The 22,316-nt window shown below is 41.5% G+C and overlaps 1 protein-coding gene across 3 annotated transcripts in view; it reads right to left on the bottom strand.

Annotated features, from left to right (window-relative positions):
• Nucleotides 1–15,546, bottom strand: part of DRAM1 (DNA damage regulated autophagy modulator 1) — a 39,998-nt gene extending 24,452 nt beyond the window's left edge. For all 3 annotated transcript variants that reach the window (XR_003970527.1, XM_030323506.1, XM_030323508.1), the window contains exon 1: nucleotides 15,396–15,546. Coding sequence is in view for 2 of the 3 variants with exons in the window: in XM_030323506.1 (XP_030179366.1) it covers nucleotides 15,396–15,526 (131 nt within the window). In the remaining variant the exon portion in view is untranslated. The remainder of the gene's footprint in view (nucleotides 1–15,395) is intronic.
• Between the last annotated feature and the right edge of the window lie 6,770 nt (nucleotides 15,547–22,316).

Genomic DNA, 22,316 nt, shown 5'->3' with positions numbered 1-22,316 from the left:
CAAGACCTGTGCTGCAATCAACAGCCAGATAGCTCAACTATCTGAGCCACCAAGGCACCCTCTCAGATCTTCTTTCTGTCTGCTAGATTGGATGCTGCCTGATTCATGAATCCATGAATAAAGCTAATAAGATCTTTAAATTTTTGTTCAGTTAAATTTTGTTTTTAATACAATCCAGATATCTGACTCCTTGACTTCCCTGTCTCCCCTGTGCTCTAAAGCAGGCAAGGAATGAAGAAATTAGAAGGATTGGCAGTGGGGGTAGAGAATGAACACTGGTATGCTGGTAAATGTTTAACAACTTGCTCGGAGGGAGTCTGATTTGTAGCATAGGCCAATTTCCATGGTGTAAATACTGCCAACAAGTCAAAGTTCAAGCTACCAAAATGTAGGTTATTAAACATTGAACTGGGAAGAAATATACACGGTTGGCTCCCAGGAGCACATATCAGCTGGCTCCAGCACACCATAGGAATGAACCATGTTGGTAATGAAAAGAGATCATCATGCCCTTCTTGTACACCAGGAAAGTGTAAACTAGGCAAGAGCTCGTAATTCCTTAAATACCGTAATTGAATTGTAAAACATTTTTGACAAATATTTACTACCATAATTAATCTGATTTTCTTTCAGGATTACTGAGTCCACAGCACCTACCATCAGTACGTGAGTATCAATGGGCCTACATTCCTAAACTTCGCACTACGACATAGGCAGTGACCATACTACAAAAACGGGAGTAAAATATTAATGCACCACATTCATAACCATTGTTTGATTAAATGCAACCATCTTTAAAAATTTTTTTTATTTGGCTCCACAAACAACCATGAAATTTATCTGCTCATCAACAAAATATTTAAGGGACACATACTATGTGTTAGATACAATCTGAGTCACAAATCCCCCAATCTATCAGGTAAGAATGGTCAGTTTGTGATTTATTTCCCTTAAGTGACAAAACAGTACCTAACTACATATGGTGAAATTTTGCTCAAGATATTTCAAGAAAACTGTCTAAGCAGCAAACGAAAATGTGACACTTCTAGGAACTTTCTTTTTTTAAGATTATTTATTTTGAGAGACAGAGAGACAGTGAGAGGAGCAGAGAGAGAGAGGGAGAAAGAGAGAATTCCAAGCAGGCTCTGCATCGTCAGCACAGAGCCCCACATGGGGCTTGAACTCTTGAACCATGAGATTGTGTGTGACCTGAGCTGAAATCAAAAGTCAGACATTTAATCCACTGAGCCACCCAGGCACCCTGACATTTCTAAGAACTTTTAAAAATAAAAGCCAAATTAAACTACTTGGGACTACCCCCCCAAAAAAAGCTCTTGCACTGCAAAGGAAACCATCAATAAACAACAAGGCCCCCTACTGAATGAGAGAAGATATTTGCAAATGATATATCCCATAAGGGGTTAATATTCCAAAATATATAAAGAACTTATACAAGTCAACACAAAAAAATAATAATAATCTGATTAAAACTGGGGACCTAAATAGACATTTTTCCAAAAAAGACATACAAACGGAAAAGATGTTCAACATCACTCATCACCATGGAAATTCAAATCAAAACACAATGAGAAATCACCCTACACCTGTAAGAAAGACTAGAATTAAAAAGAAATAACAAGTGTTAGTGAGGATGTAGAGAAAAGGGAACCCTCATGTACTGTTAGTGGGAATGTAAACTGGTGCAGCCATTGTGGAAAACAGTATGGAAGTTCCTCAAAAAATTAAAAATAGAATTACCATATAATTGAGCAATTTTACTACTGGGCATTTACCCAAAGAACATGAAAACACTAATTCAAAAAAATATATGCACCCTTATGTTTATCGCAGCATTATTTACAATAGCCAAGATATGGAAGCAGTCCAAGTGTCCAACAATACAAGAATGGATAAAGATGTGGTACACACACACACACACACACACACACACACAATGATGCAAAATGGAATGTTACTCAGCCATAAAAAAGAATGAGATTTTACCATTTGTAACAACATCAAAGGACCTAGAAGCTTTAATGCTAAGTAAAATAAATAAAGGAAAGACAAATACCATGTTATTTCATCCATATATGTTATTTAGGAAACAAAACAAACAAACAAAGAAAAAAGAGACAAACAAAAACACAAACTTAACTACAGAGAGAAAACTGGTGGTTGCCAAAGGGGAGGAGGGTGAGGGAACGGGCAAAATAGATCACTGGTGATCACTGAGGAATGCACAGAATTGTTGAATCATTATATTGTACACCTGAAACTAATATAATACTGTATGTTAATTTTACTTTAATTTAAAAAAAATAGTAGTGGTTGCCCATTATCATTAATAAAAATGAAAGGCTCTTTTACTTTATATTTTCTTTTTTTTTTAATGCTTATTTATTTTTGAGAGAGAGAGAGACAGACTGTGAGTGGGGGAGGAGGATAGAGAGAGATGGAGACACAGAATCCGAAGCAGGCTCTAGGCTCTGAGCTGTCAGCACAGAGTCCAATGTGGGGATCAGTCCCACAAACTGTGAGATCATGACCTGAGCCAAAGTCAGATGCTTAACCAACTGAGCCACCCAGGCGCCCCATCTTTCATTTTTAATTCTTACTCTTAATTAAATTTTCATGTTTTTAGGGACATTATCCAGTAAAATTTTAAAGGAATATACTTATTTGGTTTGTTCTTTTTAATTTTTTTTGATGTTTATTCAATTTTGAGAGAGACAGAGTGCAAGCAGGGGAAGGGCAGAGAGAGAGGGAGACACAGAATCCGACCGAAGAGGGCTCCAGGCTCGGAGCTGTCAGCACAGAGCCCAAAGCGGGGCTCGAACTCACAAACTGTGAGATCACGACCTGAGCTGAAGTTGGCCCGCTTAACCAACTGAGCCATCCATGCGCCGCTAGGCTCTTTTACTTTAAAATGTTCTTTTAAGGGGCGCCTGGGTGGTGCAGTCGGTTAAGCGTCCGACTTCAGCCAGGTCACGATCTCGTGGTCCGTGAGTTCGAGCCCCACGTCAGGCTCTGGGCTGATGGCTCAGAGCCTGGACCCTGTTTCCGATTCTGTGTCTCCCTCTCTCTCTGCCCCTCCCCTGTTCATGCTCTGTCTCTCTCTGTCCCCAAAATAAAAATAAACATAAAAAAAAAAGTGTTCTTTTAAGTCTTTCAGTCTCTGAGCTAATATGTGACATCATTAATAAATACTGCATCACATCTTCTGCCTGATATTAGAATCCAGATGAGTGTAACACCAAGGGGTACCAAGAGAAACTATGGGTAGACTCTTTTCATTTTTATTTTTTTATTTTTTTAAGCTCAAACTAAATGATCTCATTGCACAAAGGCAGAGGTAGTGGTCAGCACAGCTATACTTGGGTACGGATTCAGGAAACTGGAGAATGAGTAAGAGGTGAAACCAACTACCTCCCAACCCTACCTGATAGTCTCCCCACCCAATTCCCACCACATAGTCCTGTACCTCATGACTTAAGCAACAGAGTTCTGGCCCTGCCAGGTCCCAGCTCCTCCTCACATGCTTCCTTGTAAATGCACTTCCTGGAAGCTGCAACCAGCACAGAAAGTAATTGTTCATTTGCATGAGGCTTAGAAGCTGTTTAGGCTGTTGTGTGTAGCTGGTTGTTTCTAGATTAGGATTGTGTCTAAGTATTCAGTTTACATCTACATTTCCTGTATTTACATTTCTACAAATTAAGTTCACCATGGAAAATTCCAAGTTGTTTGTCTAATATCCTTCTCCAGACTAATTTATGATGCTATACCAGGGCATAATCACTTGATGCTGAGAGGAGTGAAAACAATGCAAAGAAGACCTACATGATAATATAAGCCGAGCTACACTCCAAAGTCTGGGGTCACGGTTTATCTGGGGAACTGACATGCTGATAATGCACAAAATGATCTGCCCAGAATGAGGTTTATTAGACTGCCCTAAAATTCTAGGCCCATTTTTGGTAAACTGATCAGGACTTAGAACCTGAAGACACTAAATGCACCAATAAAAAGGAGACCATACTTGTTTTATCTTCACAATATTTAAATATAACATTTGAAGGAAAGAAGTGTGATAAAGTCATTACATTTTATTAGATATTTTTAATTGTTAGGACTTTTAGCAGCTGTGTTTGCTCATGATTATTCTAGAGTGGGAGGCACCGTACAGCTATATCAACCATTTTTATTTTATTTATTTATTTTTAAAGATTTTATTTTAATTAATCTCTCTGCCCAACACAGGGCTCGAACTTACAACCCTGAGATCATGAGTCACGTGCTCTACGGATTAAGCCAGCCAGGTGCCCCTATATCAACCATTTTTAAACTCGAAAAGAGTTTCTTACTCATAAAAGCAAACAACTTGCTCTCTTCTCACCCCACCTACATGCAAATTGTTCCCCTTTCTATTAATTGTTCATCCTCTTTGTTCACAACATTTTTTTTAATTGTTAAGTATCTCTTAGAGGTCAGGAATGGTGCCAGGTGATGGCGATACAAAGATGAAAAAACATAACTAACCTTCAAGAAGCTTATCAACTAACAAAAAATTCAAAGACACACTGATTTAACACAGAGTTACTGATTGCCTTCAACCCAACCGGCAATTTTGTAGGCATGGTGAATGTAGTGACAAATAAAACAGAAAAAGTCCCTCCTTCGTGGAACTTACATTCTGTGGAGGGCAACAAAAATAGTCTAGGGTGGGGGTGCCTAGGCGACTCAGTGGGTTGAACATCCCACTCTTGATTTTGGCTCAGTTCATGATCCCAAGATTGAGGGATCGAATCCTGTGTTGGCTTTATGCTGAGCATGGAGCCTGTTCAAGATTCTCTCCGTCTGCCCCCTCCCCCACTCCTCTCTCACACTCCCTCCCTCTCTCTCTCTCTCTCTCTCTCTTAAAACAAAGGCCAGGGTGGGGGGGCACCTGGGTGGCTCAGTCGGTTAAGCCTCCAACTTCGGCTCAGGTCGTGATCTCACTGTTTGTGAGTTTGAGCCCCGCGTCGGGTTCTGTGCTGACAGCTCAGAGCATGGAGCCTACTTCAGATTCTGTGTCTCCCTCTCTCTCTGCCCCTCCCCTGCTCACGCCTCTGTCTCTCTCCCAAATATAAATAAACATTAAAAAAAATTTTTTTTAAATTGGGGCACCTGAGTGGCTCAGTTGGTTAAGCATCTGACCCTTGACCTCAGCTTAAGTCATGATCTCATGGTTCATGAGTTCAAGCCCCCAATCGGGCAGCACAGAACCTCTTGGGATTCTGTCTCCCTCTCTCTCTGCCCCTCCCCCACTTTCTCTCTCTCTCTCTCTCTCTCTCTCTCTCTCTCTCAATAAAAATAAACTTAAAAAAAATAGGTAAGATCTGTTTTAAAAAACTGTCCAGGGTGATGAATGCTATGAAGAAAAGTTGGATAAGAAAACCGAGAGAGAGTGGTGCTCTGCCTACTTGAGACAGAGTAATCTGAGAAGGCTACTTGAACAAAGGTCTGGATGAAATGGAATATTTGGGCCAGGAAATTTACAAGCAGATAAACAATAAAGTCAATGGCCTTAAGGTGGCAATATGTCAGTAGCTGCAAGGAAGCGGGTGTGGCTGGAGGGGAGTGAGCAAGAACATGTGTGTATATGGGGGAGGGCATCACGGAGAGCCCAGGGTCACGGTAAGGACTCTGATTGTTATTCTAAGTTGATGAGAAGCCATTGAGAGCTGAGCACAGGGAAGTGATATGAAGTTGATTGATGTTTTTAAAGGATGTTGTGAAAAGGCTGTAGAGAGGCAAGCATGGACCAAAGAGACCGTTAGAAAGCTATTTCAGTAGTTTGTCAAGAGATGACAAACTCTGGTCTGAGTGGCTCAGACCAGGATGGTAATGAAACCGGAGGTGATAAGACATCAGATTTGGGAAGTTTTCCGAGAGGAGTCTTTAGAAAACTACCCCTGCTTCTATTACAGCTACTAATATTACATAAGAAATTTTAAAATTAACATTTCCTCAGCACTCACACTCAGCCAGGCACATCTTATTTCGTCTTCACAACTTCATAAGGAAAGTACTTATTATCTCCAACTTAAAGATGAGGAAGCTGAGTCTTAGAAAAATAATTCACTCAAGGTCACATGGATAGTACATAGGAAAACCAAACCATGCATCTAGAGCTGTCTAATTTCTTTAAATTTTTTTTAGGTTTATTTATTTATTTTTGAGAGAGAGGCAGAGAGAGAGAGAGAGAGAGCAGGAGAGGGGCAGAGAGAGGGGGAGACAGAGAATCCCAAGAAGGCTCCACACTGTCAGCACGGAGCCCGATGTAGGGCTCAAACTCACAAACCGTGAGATGATGACCTGAGCTGAAACCAATAGTTGAATGCTTAACCAACTGAGCCACCCAGGTGCCCCTAGAGCTAATTTCAATGGACACAACTTAGGAACTCTACTCTGCTGTGAATCTTATGTTAGAGAGAGAGAGAGAGATCACATGCATGTCTGCGCACGAATGGGAGAGGGACAGAGAGAGAGGGAGAGAGAGAATCTTAAGCAGACTCTGTGCTATCAGTACAGAGCCTGATGCAGGGTTCAATATCATAACTGTGAGATCATAACCTGAGGCGAAATCAAGAGTCAGATGATTCTTGATTGAGCCACCCAGGAGCCCCACTTACATTTCTTTTTATGAAAACCTATCATTTCCATGTGAGTTTACGGTGCTACATATCTACAGCCAGGTTTGCATCAGCTATTTCTTCTGGAGCCTTTAGTAAGTTACCTTGGCATGCACTATGTCTACAATACATACACTTAATGGACTGAAATGTAATTACTTTCAGGTAAAGAGAAATGTTGAGTAGAGCACTCTCTATTTTTTAAGTTGAAATTGAGACCTTACAAGCTGTCAACCTTGCAGAGGTCGGACTTCTGAGCAATACTTTACTGACGTTTTAGAAGTGAGAATAACAGAAGAAAAACATTCACAACTTTATTTTTCAATGGAAAAAAAAGAATTTTATGTCATCAAATGACAGTGGAAAACTTAAACAGAGGAAAAATTACATGTTTATAGTTGATTCAGAAGCTGAACAACTGCATCCATCCCCTCAATTAATTCTGGAGCTGTGAAAGTTTGGGATCTTCACTGTTCTTACTATGCTTAGGATTAACTAATTTGGGTAATGCTTTTTTTGAAGAAAATGTGAAACTATAAATTATCATTTCAAGGATGATACTTTTTTAGCTAAAAATTTTCAATGGCAAGCCTGCTTTTTCATCCTCATGACACCATGGCCTAGAGATACTATGAAGTAATAATCACTCCACTGTAAAGACTCAAGTATCATTAACATCATGTCAGAATATGTGCCTTTATACACACAGACCTCATTATCTGATTATTTATTATCCCAGCCCCCATTTTTTTGGTTGAAATGGAAGCAAAAGTCACCATTGCCTGAAATTCAGTGTAGTTAGCAAGCAAAAAAGCTATTTAGGCAAAAAGTCATCAAAAATTATGTGGGTAGAAATAAAAATTATGTGGATACACACACGCCACAAGCATATAAATGTATGTACATTTATTTGCATACTTGTTGACATAGGCCAAGACTGTTATGTGAGTACCACTCCACTGTGTGTCTTCCTGGCATATGAGCCACATCTGCCATGAATCACTGCATTTCTAGCTATGGTCTCTTTAAAGTGGGAGGAGATCTTAAAGATACTTTTGAAGCAATTTGAGTGCAGAATCCTAAGGTTTTTTTTAATCGTTTTTTGTAAATCTTTACATTTGTCATAAACACGACTAAACAGACTGTAATTTTTTGACAACCTATGTCTTTTGAATCTTCCCAAAGCATTCAACTGAGTTTTCTTAAAAATTAGAATTCTTTTGGGGCGCCTGGGTGGCTCAGTCGGTTAAGTGCCCGACTTTGGCTCAGGTCATGATCTCGCGGTTCGTGGGTTCGAGCCCTGTGTTGGGCTCTATGCTGACAGCTCAGAGCCTGGAGCCTGCTTCAGATTCTGTGCCTCCTGCTCTCTCTGCCCCTCCCATGCTCATGCTCTGCTCTCTCTGTCTCTCAATAATAAACTTAAAAAAAATTTTTTTAGGGGCGCCTGGGTGGCGCAGTCGGTTAAGCGTCCGACTTCAGCCAGGTCACGATCTCGCGGTCCGTGAGTTCGAGCCCCGCGTCAGGCTCTGGGCTGATGGCTCAGAGCCTGGAGCCTGTTTCCGATTCTGTGTCTCCCTCTCTCTGCCCCTCCCCCGTTCATGCTCTATCTCTCTCTGTCCCAAAAATAAATAAACGCTGAAAAAAAAAAATTTAAAAAAAAAATTTTTTTTTAAATTAGATTTCTTTTTTTTTTTTGCATTTACAGACCAACAGTTTATATGGGTTGAGTTAAATCACACAATTACAATAATATATATTTTTTTATTTATTTTATAAATAATATATAAAATACATATACTTATTTATATGTGTGTGAATACATATATATACATACATATATATACATATACACACACACACACACACACACACACACACACACATATATATCTGGCAAAACACATTTGGGAACAAACACAGCAGGTATTAAATAAGTATACAAAAAAACAGGTGAGAGAAGACAGCAAGACACCCAGAGAGTGGTCAGCACTGGGAAAGACTTTCAGGGACCAGTGGCTTCGGGTCAGTGTATTTTTCAGAGAATGAGGTGATCAGTTAACCCAGCAAGTTGATAGAGGTTGGTTAAGAAAACTTCTACTACAGGGGCACCTGGCTGGCTCAGTGGATAGAGTATGCAACTCTTGATCTCGGGGTTGTGAGTTTGAGACCCATGTTGTGTGTAGAGATTACCTACATAAATAAAATTTTTTTAAAAAATTAAATTTAATCAAAAAAAAAAGAAAACTTCTGCTATAATCACAAATAAGCCTACTACTTATAAAATTAGCCCTCAACCAAATGTCCCTTCCTACTTAACACTAGCATCTATCCAGACTACTGTGGACTGGTCCCTTGATAATACTAATAATATTAAGTGCTTACAGAGAACTTTTGTTCTTGGACCAGGGTGTTAATGAGTTCTAAGTGAGTTCACATGTTAACTTATGAGGGCGGGTGCTATTATTAACCCAGAGAAAAGCAGAGGGAATTCAATTAACCAATCCAAGGTCCTATAGTTGGGACACATGGTGGAGTTGTATTCTAACCAAAGTTGCCTGCTCCAAAGTTGTTCCCTTACCCACCACGCTATGCTCCTTTCTCTGTATGATTATCAAAGATAGTAAATATTCAACAATGTAAGTCAAACTACACTTGCAAATACTGTAAAACATGCAGAATTTCATGAAGTTGACAGAAATCGTGTTGGAGAACAGCTAGAACAGCAGCCCAAGTTAATGAACAGTGAGCACTGGCAGAATCAGTTAACAATTGAAGGGAAGCTGACAAGATTAACAGGCACAACTAAAGCAGGCCCATCTGGGGTAAATTATCTTGGTGGTCAACCAATATTTACTAAGCACCTACTACGTGTCCGACACTGTCATACATGGTAGGGAAGCAACAATGAACAAACTAAATCTCTACCCTCATGAAACATATTTTGTATGAAAAACACAATAATCAAGATCAATTTCCTTACATGCAGATTAAGAATGGTCACTGGAAAAAAAAAAGAATGGTCATTGGGGAAACTGAAGTCATAAAACATTTCTGCAAAAATGAACCTCTTCATATGTCCCTTCAAAAGACAAAAGTGAAATCAAGGACTTTATAACACACAATCATAAGACTATTCTTGGAAAAAGTATATATGATTCATTTAAAAAATCCACACCCGAATCATTTTAAGATTTTTGTTTATTATAAGAATTTTGTCCTTTCATTGTTTTGTTATTACAAAATGTGTTCATTATAATGAATTTTATTCATTATTAGAACTAGCACCTGTGATTATGACCTAAATTTTGTGATTGTTAACCAAGTGAAAGGTAAAATAATTTCCCTAATTTTTAGATTCATTTTTGGAGTTAAATACCCAACCTCTTTTCCTTTGTTTACTATGCCATTTTGGTCTCCCTTTTAAGGTGACTTAATTCTAGGTGACCCGGTTTTCTGCCACCAACCCCTGAGTAGGTTTGTGGTCGTGACGAGGAACAATGGGAGTGGCCAAAGGCCACAATCTACTCAGCAAACAGTACTTGCACAAAAAGTGAGATTAGGTTAATAAAAAGCAACCAGGATGCAGAACTGGCAAAACTCTGAAAATAAAGAGCTAGAGAATACTCTGGAAGCATGAAACACAGGCCAAAGAAGATGTAAAAGAGAGTGGCTTGGGGCGGCACCTGGGTGGCTCAGTGGTTAAGCATCTGACTCTTGATATCTGCCCAGGTCATGATCTCTCAGTCATGAAATTGAGCCAGGCTTCACACTGAGCATGGAGCCTGGTTGGGATTCCCTTTGCTTCTTTTTCTGCTCCTCCCCTGCTTGTCTTCTCTCTCTCTCTCTCTCTCTCTCTCTCTCTCTCTCTCTCTCTCCCTCCCTCAAAATAAATAAATAAACACTTAAAACAAAAAAATAAATAAAAGAAAGTGGCTTCTTTCTTGGCTGGAAGGAATTAATATGTAAAGTTGATTCACTATAGCCTGCGAGACTTGGTTACAAAGGGAATGTAAGAAACTATAACAAATTAAGCACGATTGTGCTCAAGAATGTGGGTGTGGCCTTGTAAAAATTTAAACTAATCCTTTGAGGTTGACTTTAACTTGTCCTCAGTTTTGATATCTTTGCATTAATAGTTTCATAATACAGAAGCATTGCACTATGCTATTCCAGCTTGTTAAATTTAGTGGTTGTTTGAATCACATCTCTCTAATTCGATTTTCGGTAGGAAACCAAGCCATGTGGCTAAAAAATAAATACATAAAATAAGGCATGCCAGGTATGGGAATGTTACGTTTGGGAGAAACTGGGTAAAAGACACATGAGATCTTTATTATTGTTTTATTACTACATGGAAATCTCCATTTATCTCAAAATAAGAGGATTAATTTAAAAAGGGTGGCACAAGGTGTTATTCCCACTCTCTTTTCCAACTGCTAAACTCTAAGTGACCAGGACCTCCTCCCTCGATCAGACACAAACCACTTTTATTAGTTTCTTTATGCAAGCAAATACAAACATACACTATTACTCCCTCCACCCTCTAACTTCTCTCACCCCCCACCCCACTAATAGTGGCATATTTTGCTCTGCATCTTGCTTTTTTCCATGTAACAATGTATTGGAGATTTTTGCATACCAATGTATTAATTTATAAAGAGTATTCTAGGGACGCCTGGGTAGCTCAGTCGGTTAAGCATCTGATTTTGGTTCAGGTCATGCTCTCACGGTTCGTGAGTTCAAGCCCCATGGGGGACACTGTGCTGACAGCCCTGAGCCTGGAGCCGGCTTCAGATTCTTTGTCTTCTCTCTCTTCCCCTTCCCTGCTCACACTCTGTCTCTCTCTCTCTCAAAAAAAAAAAAAAAAAGATGAGGTGCCTGGATGGCTCAGTCAGTTAGGTTAAGTGTCCGACTTTGGCTCAGGTCATGATCTCACGGTTCATGAGTTTGAGCCCCACATCAGGCTCTGTGCTGACAGCCAGCTTGGAGCCTGGAGCCTGCTTCAGATTCTGTGTCTCCCTCTCTCCCTGCTCCTCCCCCATTCACGCTCTGTCTCTCTCTCTCTCAAAAATAAATAAAATATAAAAACAAATTTAAAAAAATTAAGAAAAAAAAGAGTATTCTATATAGAGAGGGCTTTCCTTTGAGGTATTCTTTGGATAAACCATATTTATTTAGCCAGTCCTCCCTGATGGAAATCTGCATTGCTTCATCCTTTTGTTATTAAAAGTAATGCTATAAGTACCCTTGCAGATATATTTTTGTCATCTTGATAGATGCCAAGTGCCTCCATAGAGACTGAATCTATTTACATTCCCACCAGCACATATGAAAGCCTGTTTCCCCTAAGTCTCACCAATATCAATACCAATGTTATCAAACATTTAGTTTTCTGCTGATCCAATCATGAAAAATGACATCAGTGAGTTTTAATTTGAATTTTTATCCCATTCATGAGGCTGAGCATCTTTCTATATGTCTAAGAGCTATTTGCTCATTTAACCAATATGCTGAAGAATAACAATGTTACAAGAAGATTTGTGATGAGAAAGCTGAGTTTGAATGTCATATTGGAAAGCAGTCCTCCCAGGATTATGGTTCTTATTTAAAATGCAATGGCTCTTAAAGTGTTCAACGTTAAGAAATTCCAGGACATCAGATTGGTTGAACAATGTCATCATGTAAAAGGGGATCATCCTGAATACATCCATATCACTGATCAATGACCAATGACCTTATCATCCCTAAAGGGATATTGCCCTAGGGGGGAAAAATAAAAATATCAATAGCGAATGCCCAAGAAATATGAATTCAACAAATATCAAAAGCCTTCATGGATCTTACATTCCAGTGAGGGAAGACTGATAATCAAAGTTAAGGGGCACCTGGGTGGCTTAGTTAAGAGACCGATTCTTGATTTCAGTTCAGATCATGATCTCACCATTCGTGAGTTTGAGCCCTGTAGCAGGTCAGCAGGGAGCTTGCTTGGGATTCTTTCTCTCCTTCTCTCTCTGCCCCTCCCTTGCTCATGCGCGCACTTGCTCTCTCTCAAAATAAATAAACATTAAAAAAATCAGTTAATCATATAGTTTGTTGCAAGATGATAGATGATGCTATGGTGAATAATTAGACGAGATGGGGGGATCAGCAACACTAGCGTGCAATTTTATTTTATTTTATTTTTAATGTTTATTTCTTTTTGAGAGAGAGAGCATGAGTGGGGAAGGGGCAGAGAGAGAGGGAGACAGAATTCGAAGCAGGCTCCAGGCTCTGAGCTGTCAGCACAGAGCCCGACGCGCGGCTCGAACTCACAAACTGAGAGACCAGGACCTGAGCCGAAGTCAGATGCTTAACCGACTGAGTCACCCAGGCCCCCCACATGCAATTTTAAATAGGGCAATAGGCTTACCAATATTTGAACAGAGGAGGAGGTAAAGGAGAAAGCCTGACAGTACCTGGAGGAAGGTACTCCATCTGGCAGAGGAACAGTCAAGGCAAAGGTCATGAGGAGGTGGTGTGCCTGACATGATCAAGACACAGGAAGGTGGGCCAGTGTGCTTGGAGGGAAGTGGAGGGAATGAGGGTAAGGCAAAATAGGAGACAAGGACAGTAGAGATAAGTTATAGATAAGAGATAAGATCGAACATTGCTGGGGCCAAATGGATAAATCTGGTGTTATTCCCATCACTTCTTGCTCTTAATCTAAATCTTGCCTTTGCCTCAATGACTTAGTTTTCTAGGAGGGACAGAGATGATCTAGTGCTCTAGCTGCTCAAGTAGGCAGGAGAGCAGACAACCTAAACCGCCCCCCACCCCCTGCCCCAGCACATGTGGCTGTTGGCTCCGGCAACAAGGTGACCATCTTCAGCCTTTTTCTCCTGTAAACCTGCTTTTCCTGAAGGCTTCCTTTCCTTGTTGAATTTAACACCTGCTCTTTGGACTGTCTGTGATTTGAGCATCTCACAAGTGGTTCGCCTTGTCAGCTCATTTCCCCATTTCTTTTTTTTTTTTTAATTTTTTTTAACGTTTATTTATTTTGAGACAGAGAGAGACAGAACATGAAGGGGGGAGGGGCAGAGAGAGAAGGAGACACAGAACCGGAAGCAGGCTCCAGGCTCTGAGCCATCAGCCCAGAGCCCGACGCGGGGCTCGAACTCACGGAACGTGAGATCGTGACCTGAGCTGAAGTCGGACGCTTAACCGACTGAGCCACCCAGGCGCCCCATCATTTCCCCATTTCTGAACGTCTTCCATTTCAAGTTCACCTTGGGGTGCTATGAATCACAACTACATCGGACATCTCCACAAAGACTCAAGCTCTGCCTCTCACCCCTTCACCAATAAGTACCAAATATTATCTGTTCCTGACCTTTATATCCAGGACAAACACAGCTACTATTTTCTCAATAAAAAGCATTGTAGGGAGAGAAACTCTTCCCTTTTACAGGAGTCCAAGAGGATCTATCCCACTTTAGAATCAAGAGAAACCAGACAATGCCATGTGGGACTGAGATGAGCCATGAGAAACCAAGTCCAGGTTTCCGCAGGGTGCAAGGCCTGATGGGAAAGTCTCCTTGATGCATGGAACACTTCTTAAGTGGGCAAAACCACCGTTAACTGCAGATTTGCTTTTCTGCACTAGTCTCCACATTGCTTTCTTCTTTGCTTCAAACTCTAGTCTTCTCTTGCCTCACCTTCTTTGTTTCCCCTTCCTGGCCACAAACATAACAGAACGTTGCTCACCACGCAGCATGGCTGCAGGAGGGAGAGGCCCTACAATCTCTATAACCATCAAGTGGTAACAAACCTTGGTTGTCACCAACTTTACTATTCCCTCACCAACCAATGCAGGTTACACCACTTGGATAAAGATGGATCCTTCTAATGTTTAAGGAATGCCCATTGCCATGGTCTAGGCACAGAGCTGGGAGGCATTTGAAAAGGATCAAGACCTCCCGGGCACCAACGAAGTGACCCTCAAGAAAGGTAGAGGCCAAAACTCACCAAAAAAACCCCAAAAACCAAAAAACAAATAACAACAAAAATGGTACAATGGCAACACAAAAGATGTCATAAGCTGCTGATAATTTGAGGGCTCTGACTTTGGGGGTGCAGTATCCAAAGGGATCTTAGGCAGCTCCATCGAGAAATGCTTAAGCCTGACTCCCAAATCCTTGGAAATGGCAAAGTGTTGCTTTGGGCATGGGACGGACTTGGGCGTGAATTCCACTTCCATCATTTCTAACTGTGACATCAGTGTCATATTGATGATATTTCAACATCTGCTTAAACTTGGTTTCCTTGTATGAAAAATAGTCGGACATCCATCACGAGGATGCTGCGAAGGAAGCATGTAAGATGTTTTAGCACACACCTGGATCTGCCTCTTACACACTCAATAAATGGCATCCACCAGGACCCATTCTTCCTTCAATACCGCCCAAGAAGCATCTTCCAGGGATTCTGTCCCATAGTCCGTCGGAAGTTCTACCGTCTGTCCTGGGCCCCTCCCGACGCCACTGGGTTCAGTGTCAGGGTAAAGTCAGAACCGCCGGGCTCTGCACCCGCGGACTCCCTACCGGTCCCGGCCGCCAGGAGCGCGCTCCCCTCCGTCGTCGGACCTGGGTCTGTCCGCGGGACGGCTGGGTCGGGACCCTTGCCGCCGCAGCGACAACGCCGCCCTCTCTGCCCGGCCCCGGGCCCCCGCCGCCCAGCCCTCACCTGATGTAGGGGAGGAAGGGGTTGACGTGCCCCGAGACCACCGCGACCACGTAGGAGATGATGAAGGCGGCGGACGACCAGGTCACCAGAAGAAAGGGCACGAAGGCCATTCCCCTCAGGAAGCACAGCATCGCGCCGCCGCCGGGAGGGCGCTGCGCCTAGCGGGGCGCGGCGCGGGACGCGGGGCGCGGGAGTCGCGCACGTGCTGGCCCGCAGGCGGCGGCGGGACGGGAGGCTCCGCGACGGCGGGGCAGGCCCGGCCTCGGACGGAGGAAGGCGCGGAGAGCCCAGCGAGGCGGCGGGCGGCGAGGCGGCCGGCCGGGGGTGGGTGGGGCGCGGGCGGCCCGGGCTTGTTGCGAAACCGGTGAAGTCACAAAACGGCGGCCCCCGCGGGCTTGGAGGCGCGCGGCGACCTCCTCGCGGCGCCGGACTCCTTTCGCTTTTGGTTCGGACTCGGCGGGGGTCGGCGCGGGAGGGCGGGGATGCCCGGGGCCGTCCCAGCCGGCCCGGCCTCCGCAGCTCTTGAGCAACTCGGGAGAAACGATCAGGTCCTCCCGGGCCCTCCTTCTTCCCTCGGGGTTTCCGGGATGCTGGGCCTCGAACCCCAGGGGCTTCCCCTCCGTGGTACGGCCACCTGCCCGTCGCGGGGGGGAGAGCGTGGCCCCCGCGAGGCGACACCCACCCCATCCCGCGGCTGCTGCTGCTGCTGCTGCTGCTGCCTGCAGGGGTCGGGTCAGAAGTACGGTGACGTTCGCCAACTCACGGGGCACGGACGTGACACCCACCTGGATGCTGCCCACAAGGAAACCTAGAGCGTGGAGGGGCCCGTGGGAGTCCAGGTCGGACTGACTTCAAGCGGGGCCCGAAGCGGCGCCTTGTGCGTCACAGTTCTGCTTTCCCCTAGAGCAGACCTGGAGTGTTTCCTAGAAGTTAGATTTCCCTTTCCCCGCTGACGGATCAGGGTTAGCCCACGCTGGGAGCCATGACCTAAGATGAGTAATGGGGACCTCATACATTTCAAACACCTCGAAAAGAATTTGTGTCCTGTAGGCACTTGTGAGCCCTGGTGATTTTGAGGGATAGTTTATAGATTCTGAACCCGGGGTCTGTGTCGGAGGTCATGGGGTCTTATGGGGACCAAACGTGGGTTCATTTCAGTCATATAAACGTTTCTTGGGTGCAAACCCTGCTAGCGGACAGGATGCAAAGATTAAATAGTACCATGGGGCCTAAGAGATTGACATCAAAATTAAATAAAATTACATGGAATATTACATAGAATATTTTTTAAAAAGGAAAAGAGGCATGTGCAGAACTGGCAGGCCAGCGCTCAGAAAGGTATTAGGGAAGTCTTCCTGACAGATGATATTAGAGTTTTCGAAAGTAAAAGATTGCTAACCAGACAAAGAAAGGGGAGAGTAGCATTCCAGGCCAAGGAAGCAATAAGAGAAAATGCGTAGAGTGGTGTTGCTTATATTTATGGAACTAGAAAAAGCACTCACATAAGTGTAAAGCAGAGAATGGAGAGGTGGGCAAAGAGGCCATCTCACAGGAGCCCTGGTAATTATTTTTATTTCACTTTTTGTCTTCATTTTTGCTTTGTGGTAGTGAGGAAATTACAGGAATATGGACAGCCCTGTATCTCAGATCATTGTGGCTGTGGGAGGAGTGGCCACCACGTTGAATAAAACAGAGGCTTTAAATTAAGGCTTTTAAAAATCAGAAGAGCTGTCATCCATGGTAACCCCCCTTACATCCGCACCTTGGTTTCTGCTTTCTGTAAACCACTCTCTTCCCTGGTCTTCCTTCCCTTTCCCTATGATCTCCTTTTCCCCCTACTCTACTACTGATTCATCTGATTTTTTTAATGTATATTTATTTTTTAATGTATATTTATTTATTTTGAGAGAGAGAGAGAGCACGAGCAGAGAAGGGACAGGGAAAGAGAGAATCCCAAGCAGGATCCATGCACCAGCATAGAGCCCACTGAAGGGCTCGATCCCACAACCATGAGATCAAAATCAAGAGTCAGACACTCAACCTACTGAGCCACCCAGGCGCCCCTGATTCTCTGATTTTAAAATACCCTCCCTGAGGCAGAGAAATTATGACATTAAATATAACTCAACTGATCACCTTATCCTTTCGTTGCTCATGGTTGCTTAAGCAACCCAATTGGCTAGTCGTTGTTAATACAAACACAATAAGAACTGTCTGACAATAATAGTAATAGATATTTTGTTTTTTAAAATAAGTACGTATAGATGCATATATTTAAAACAGGTATATAACTATAACTGACCATTTATACTTCATATGGGGTCAAGCAGCTCTGAGAAGCACAGTGTTGCTTTCCTTTCTATAAGCCTTCCATACCATACCTCATGAAACACACTCTCCTTGGAATAGCAAAGTTTATGATAGGAACGCAAAAGTCCTGGAAAACAACCTTACTGGTGAAGGAAATCAGAATATGTCACTTCAAAACATGCCTCTTTGACATAATTATTTTGAGCTGAAGGCAATTAAGCAGCAATAAAAGCAGGAAAATTTCTCTACACTCCTCCTTTCTGTCTAAAGGCAGGATATAAATTTCCTTTGCTGGAGACAGCTCTAAACTCAGCCCAGAAGTGCCACCAGAAGAATCTGCAAACTTTGCTCCATTGGTTTCCCCTCATATATTTACCTTCCCACAGTTTCTGCCCGTGAAAGCCTAAAACCCTTTCCCTCTGTCCTGTTATTTCTAAGTTGATTGTTCCCTTGTTAAGATGCTATACAAAGTTCTAGCTGCCACTTTGAGTTACCCATCCCTGAGTTTCTCCCACATATATAGTTGACCCCTGAATAACATAGGTTTGAACTACACAGGTCCACTCACATGCTGATTTTTCTTTTGAAGAATAGAGCGCGGTGCATTCTTGCAATTTTCTTGACATTTTCTTTTCTCCAGCTCACTGTATTGTAAGAGTAGAGTATATTATATCTATACACACAAAATATGTGTTAATAGACTGTGTATGTTACCAGTAAGGCTTCCAGTTAACAGTAGACTATTAGTAGTTAAGTTTTTGGAGAGTCAAAAGTTATACATGGATTTTCGATTGCATGGGGGTTGGTGCCCCAAACCCCACATTGTTCAAAGGTCAACTGTATATGAGATATACATATTAATAAAATTTGGTCTTTCTCTTATTAATCTGTCTTTTATTAAAGAGACCCAGCCAAGAACCTAAAAGAGGAGAAAAAAAATAATTTCCCTTCCCTACACTGTTAGGATTTTTTTTTAATTTTTTTAATGTTTTATTTATTTCTGAGAGAGAGAGAACGAGTGGGGGAGGGGCAGAGAGCAAGGGAGACACAGAATCTGAAGCAGGCTCCAGGCTCTGAGCTGTCAGCACAAGAGCCCCATATGGGGCTTGAACCCATGAGCTGTGAGATCATGACCTGAGCAGAAGTCAGATGCTCAGCTGACTGAGCCACCCAGGCGCCCTCTTTAGGATTTTTAATGAAAGTTGTGCTTCTCCCCTTGAATTAATTCCTGACTTTCTCTCTGTCAAAGCCACACTGACTCAAAGTAAGGATCTGGTTAGACTGATCTTTTGAAGATGAAGACATTCTTCCTTGGTGACCAAAATTTGTTGAAAGTATGCTTCCTGATCTAAATAATTTTCACATGAGCACTTAGGTATCATCTCCCTTTTATGGCTGAGGAAATAAGGCTCAAATTCATGGAGCTAGTTAATGGAGATGCAGAATTCGAATCCAGATCTATGTGGCTCAAAAACTTGTAACCCTATCCATTGTGAGGAACTGTCTCACTCTTCAAATTCCAAAGCTCTAAAATTTTAGAAACTCCTTATGATATATGCAGTTATCTTTTATTATTATGTAAGTATTTATTAATACATTGGATTTGAAAAAAATTTCAAAATATTACACAATATTATTTAACAGTAAAAATAAGAAGCATCTATAGAGAAGCATCTACAATTCTCTGCCAACAAGTCAACTTTCCCAATTTCCTAATTATCATTTGGTTCTTACTCATAGGAATATTCAAAATCAAGTTGTAATTACAGATTTGTAGCTTTATTATCTTTATGTATTAAATATGTACTCCATGTTATTATAATTTTTGGGTTACTGGTTTTCATTACTCTATATTTGTCCATTGAATTAATGCACTATACTTCACTGCCCCCAATACTAAGCATGTGTATTAATCCAAGTACTCCCCTATTTTAAATAACATTCTACAAGCATCTCAGTTGTTTCGGTATTTCTTTTTTCCTTTAGGTAAATTTCCATGAGTGGGATTGCTGTGCCAAAGGGCAAGATGAACATTTTAAAATCTGTAAACATCCTAAATTATTTGAAAGTATTGTATCAATTTCATTGCTTCTAATAACCTGTGTGTAACAGTTTCATTATATATTACCTGTCTATATTTTTAATGTTATATAATACCTATGAAATACTACTTGAGACTTTAGCATACTTCCTTTTAAAGTTTTGATCCCTTATTTCACTGTTGTGATAGAGACCACTAGCTACCCAGTGCAGCATCCGTTTTTCCTTTCTCCTTAGTAATAAATCCCCAACTTAGAATGGACACATTTTGCCCCCACACAAAAGGATTACATTTCCCAGCTTCCCCTGCAGCTAGGGGTGGCCGTGTGACTTGGTTCTGTCCACTTATTAACATATAAGTGTTATATGATAGAAGAAGGCTGCTCAAGGGAAACTGACTTGCAACATAATGGGATGGCTAGATTCCAGCAGCCATCTTGGACTATGCAGTCATTGACCTTGAGGAAAGAAGCTGTAAGTGAAAACAGTGGAGCAAAAAGATGGGTGTCATCGTTCCTGTTGACATTATGGAGCTGCTGAGGCAGCCCTGATTTTTATCTAGCTCTAGGCTTCTTTTATATGAAAGAGAAATAAACTTCCATTTTACTTAAAACACTGTTATTTAGGGAATTTTCTCTTACGTGTAGCCACAACTAATACTTCCCATATTGGTTATCACGTCCCCTTTATGGTGTCTCTAAATCTCAGGTCCCCAGTTGTCTGATAGGCCATATTCCTAGAAAACTGAGTATAAATTCATTTTTCTAAATACCACCTTTGTAATACTATAATGTATCCTCTTGTAAATTACCCCATCATATATCCCCTTTGTAAATCTGGATTTGCATATGCTAAATTTGCTTAAGAGGCTTATTTCTTCTACCAAGTAATGATAATTTACAAACTCAAACTGCAGTCTTTTGGTTTCCCTCTTAAAGTGTGCTTTTATATCCCTGGAGTTCCCATTTTCAGGCACCATATTAAGTTATCTTAGTTGAATATTAGATATTGTATTTGAAAAATTATTTTTAGAAATATTTTTAGAAATCATTTTAGGTCTTAAATGATACTGGCTTTCTCCAGTGAGTATTCTGTTTACTTCTTACTTACACCAGGGACACTTGCTATTCAGCATCATCTGAATATCATTTTAGGGCTTGAGGTTTTCTATCCACCCAGATAGCTTGAAGCCAGACTTGTGGTATATATGAGGGCTGGTTGTTTCTTCTTCACCATTCCTTCAGCTCCATAGCCCTGGCCTCCAAGACTTATTACCCTGACCATAACCTATAAGGTAGTTGAAAGCCCTGCTCAGTGGCCTCTCCTGATAACAGATGTCCCTAAGCAAACACAGCCCCAGAGCTGGGCTCACTTCTCTGGATTTCTATTCTTTTGGGGGATGTTGGCCCCAAAACTCCTCATAATTTGGTTAAATCTTTTTTTTTTTTTTTAATTTTTTTTTCAACGTTTATTTATTTTTGGGACAGAGAGAGACAGAGCATGAACGGGGGAGGGGCAGAGAGAGAGGGAGACACAGAATCAGAAACAGGCTCCAGGCTCCGAGCCATCAGCCCAGAGCCTGACGCGGGGCTCGAACTCACGGACCGCGAGATCGTGACCTGGCTGAAGTCGGACGCTTAACCGACTGCGCCACCCAGGCGCCCCAAAATCTTTGATACTTCTAGGAAGATGTTTTTATATTTCCCCAGATTTTTCATTTGTCTGAATTTCCTAGTCCATCATTATTAGAAGAAGAAGCTGGGGTACTGCATTACAGCCATTTATTTTACTAGAAATATAGCATATTTTTTGCAAAAGCAACAAAAAAAAATTACAGTTCAGCAACTTGGTCACTTGTCATTACTCAGCTCTTTAATACCAGATAAAAGAGTATAAAAATTAGCACTGTAAATCCCATTTTCCTCACCATGTCTTTATTTATTGTATATATTTTTACCTACAGGCAGTAAAAACTTGAATTATTTCTCCATTCTAAAATTCACAGTATCCTCTCTTCTTGAATGTGGACTGAACTTAGTGATGTGCCTTTGAAGCCTACAGTATGGAAGAAAAATAAAGTATCTCTACCAGAGGAGAAATCTGGCAGATACCACATTAACCAGATGACCCAAGTTAACCTGATAATAAATCAGTAATAGATTGATACTCTATATATTATTATATACATATAATAATACAATGTGATGAGAGTTGATAATAAATCAGTAATAAATTAATACTCTATATATTATTATACACATACAACAATACGATGTGATAAGAAGAAGGTACATCACCTCTGTGGTATTTTCCCCCAGACCCATACCCACACCATGGTTTAATCATAAGAAAACAAACTGAAGGCCATTCTATAAAATACCTGATTAGTACCTTCTAAGTGTCAAAGTTATGAAAAACAATAAAAGACTGAAAAACTGTCCCATATTAGGACAAAGGAGACATGATGACTAAATGCAATATGGTACCCCAAATTAGATCCTGGAACAGAAAACTTAGTGGAACCTTAGTGGAAAAACTGGAGACATCTGGACAAAGCCTGTAGCATAGCTG

This window comes from Lynx canadensis, chromosome B4 (genome assembly GCF_007474595.2).
Source record: "Lynx canadensis isolate LIC74 chromosome B4, mLynCan4.pri.v2, whole genome shotgun sequence".
In the NCBI taxonomy this organism is placed as follows: domain Eukaryota; kingdom Metazoa; phylum Chordata; class Mammalia; order Carnivora; family Felidae; genus Lynx; species Lynx canadensis.
This window is presented reverse-complemented; position numbering and strand designations above follow the sequence as displayed.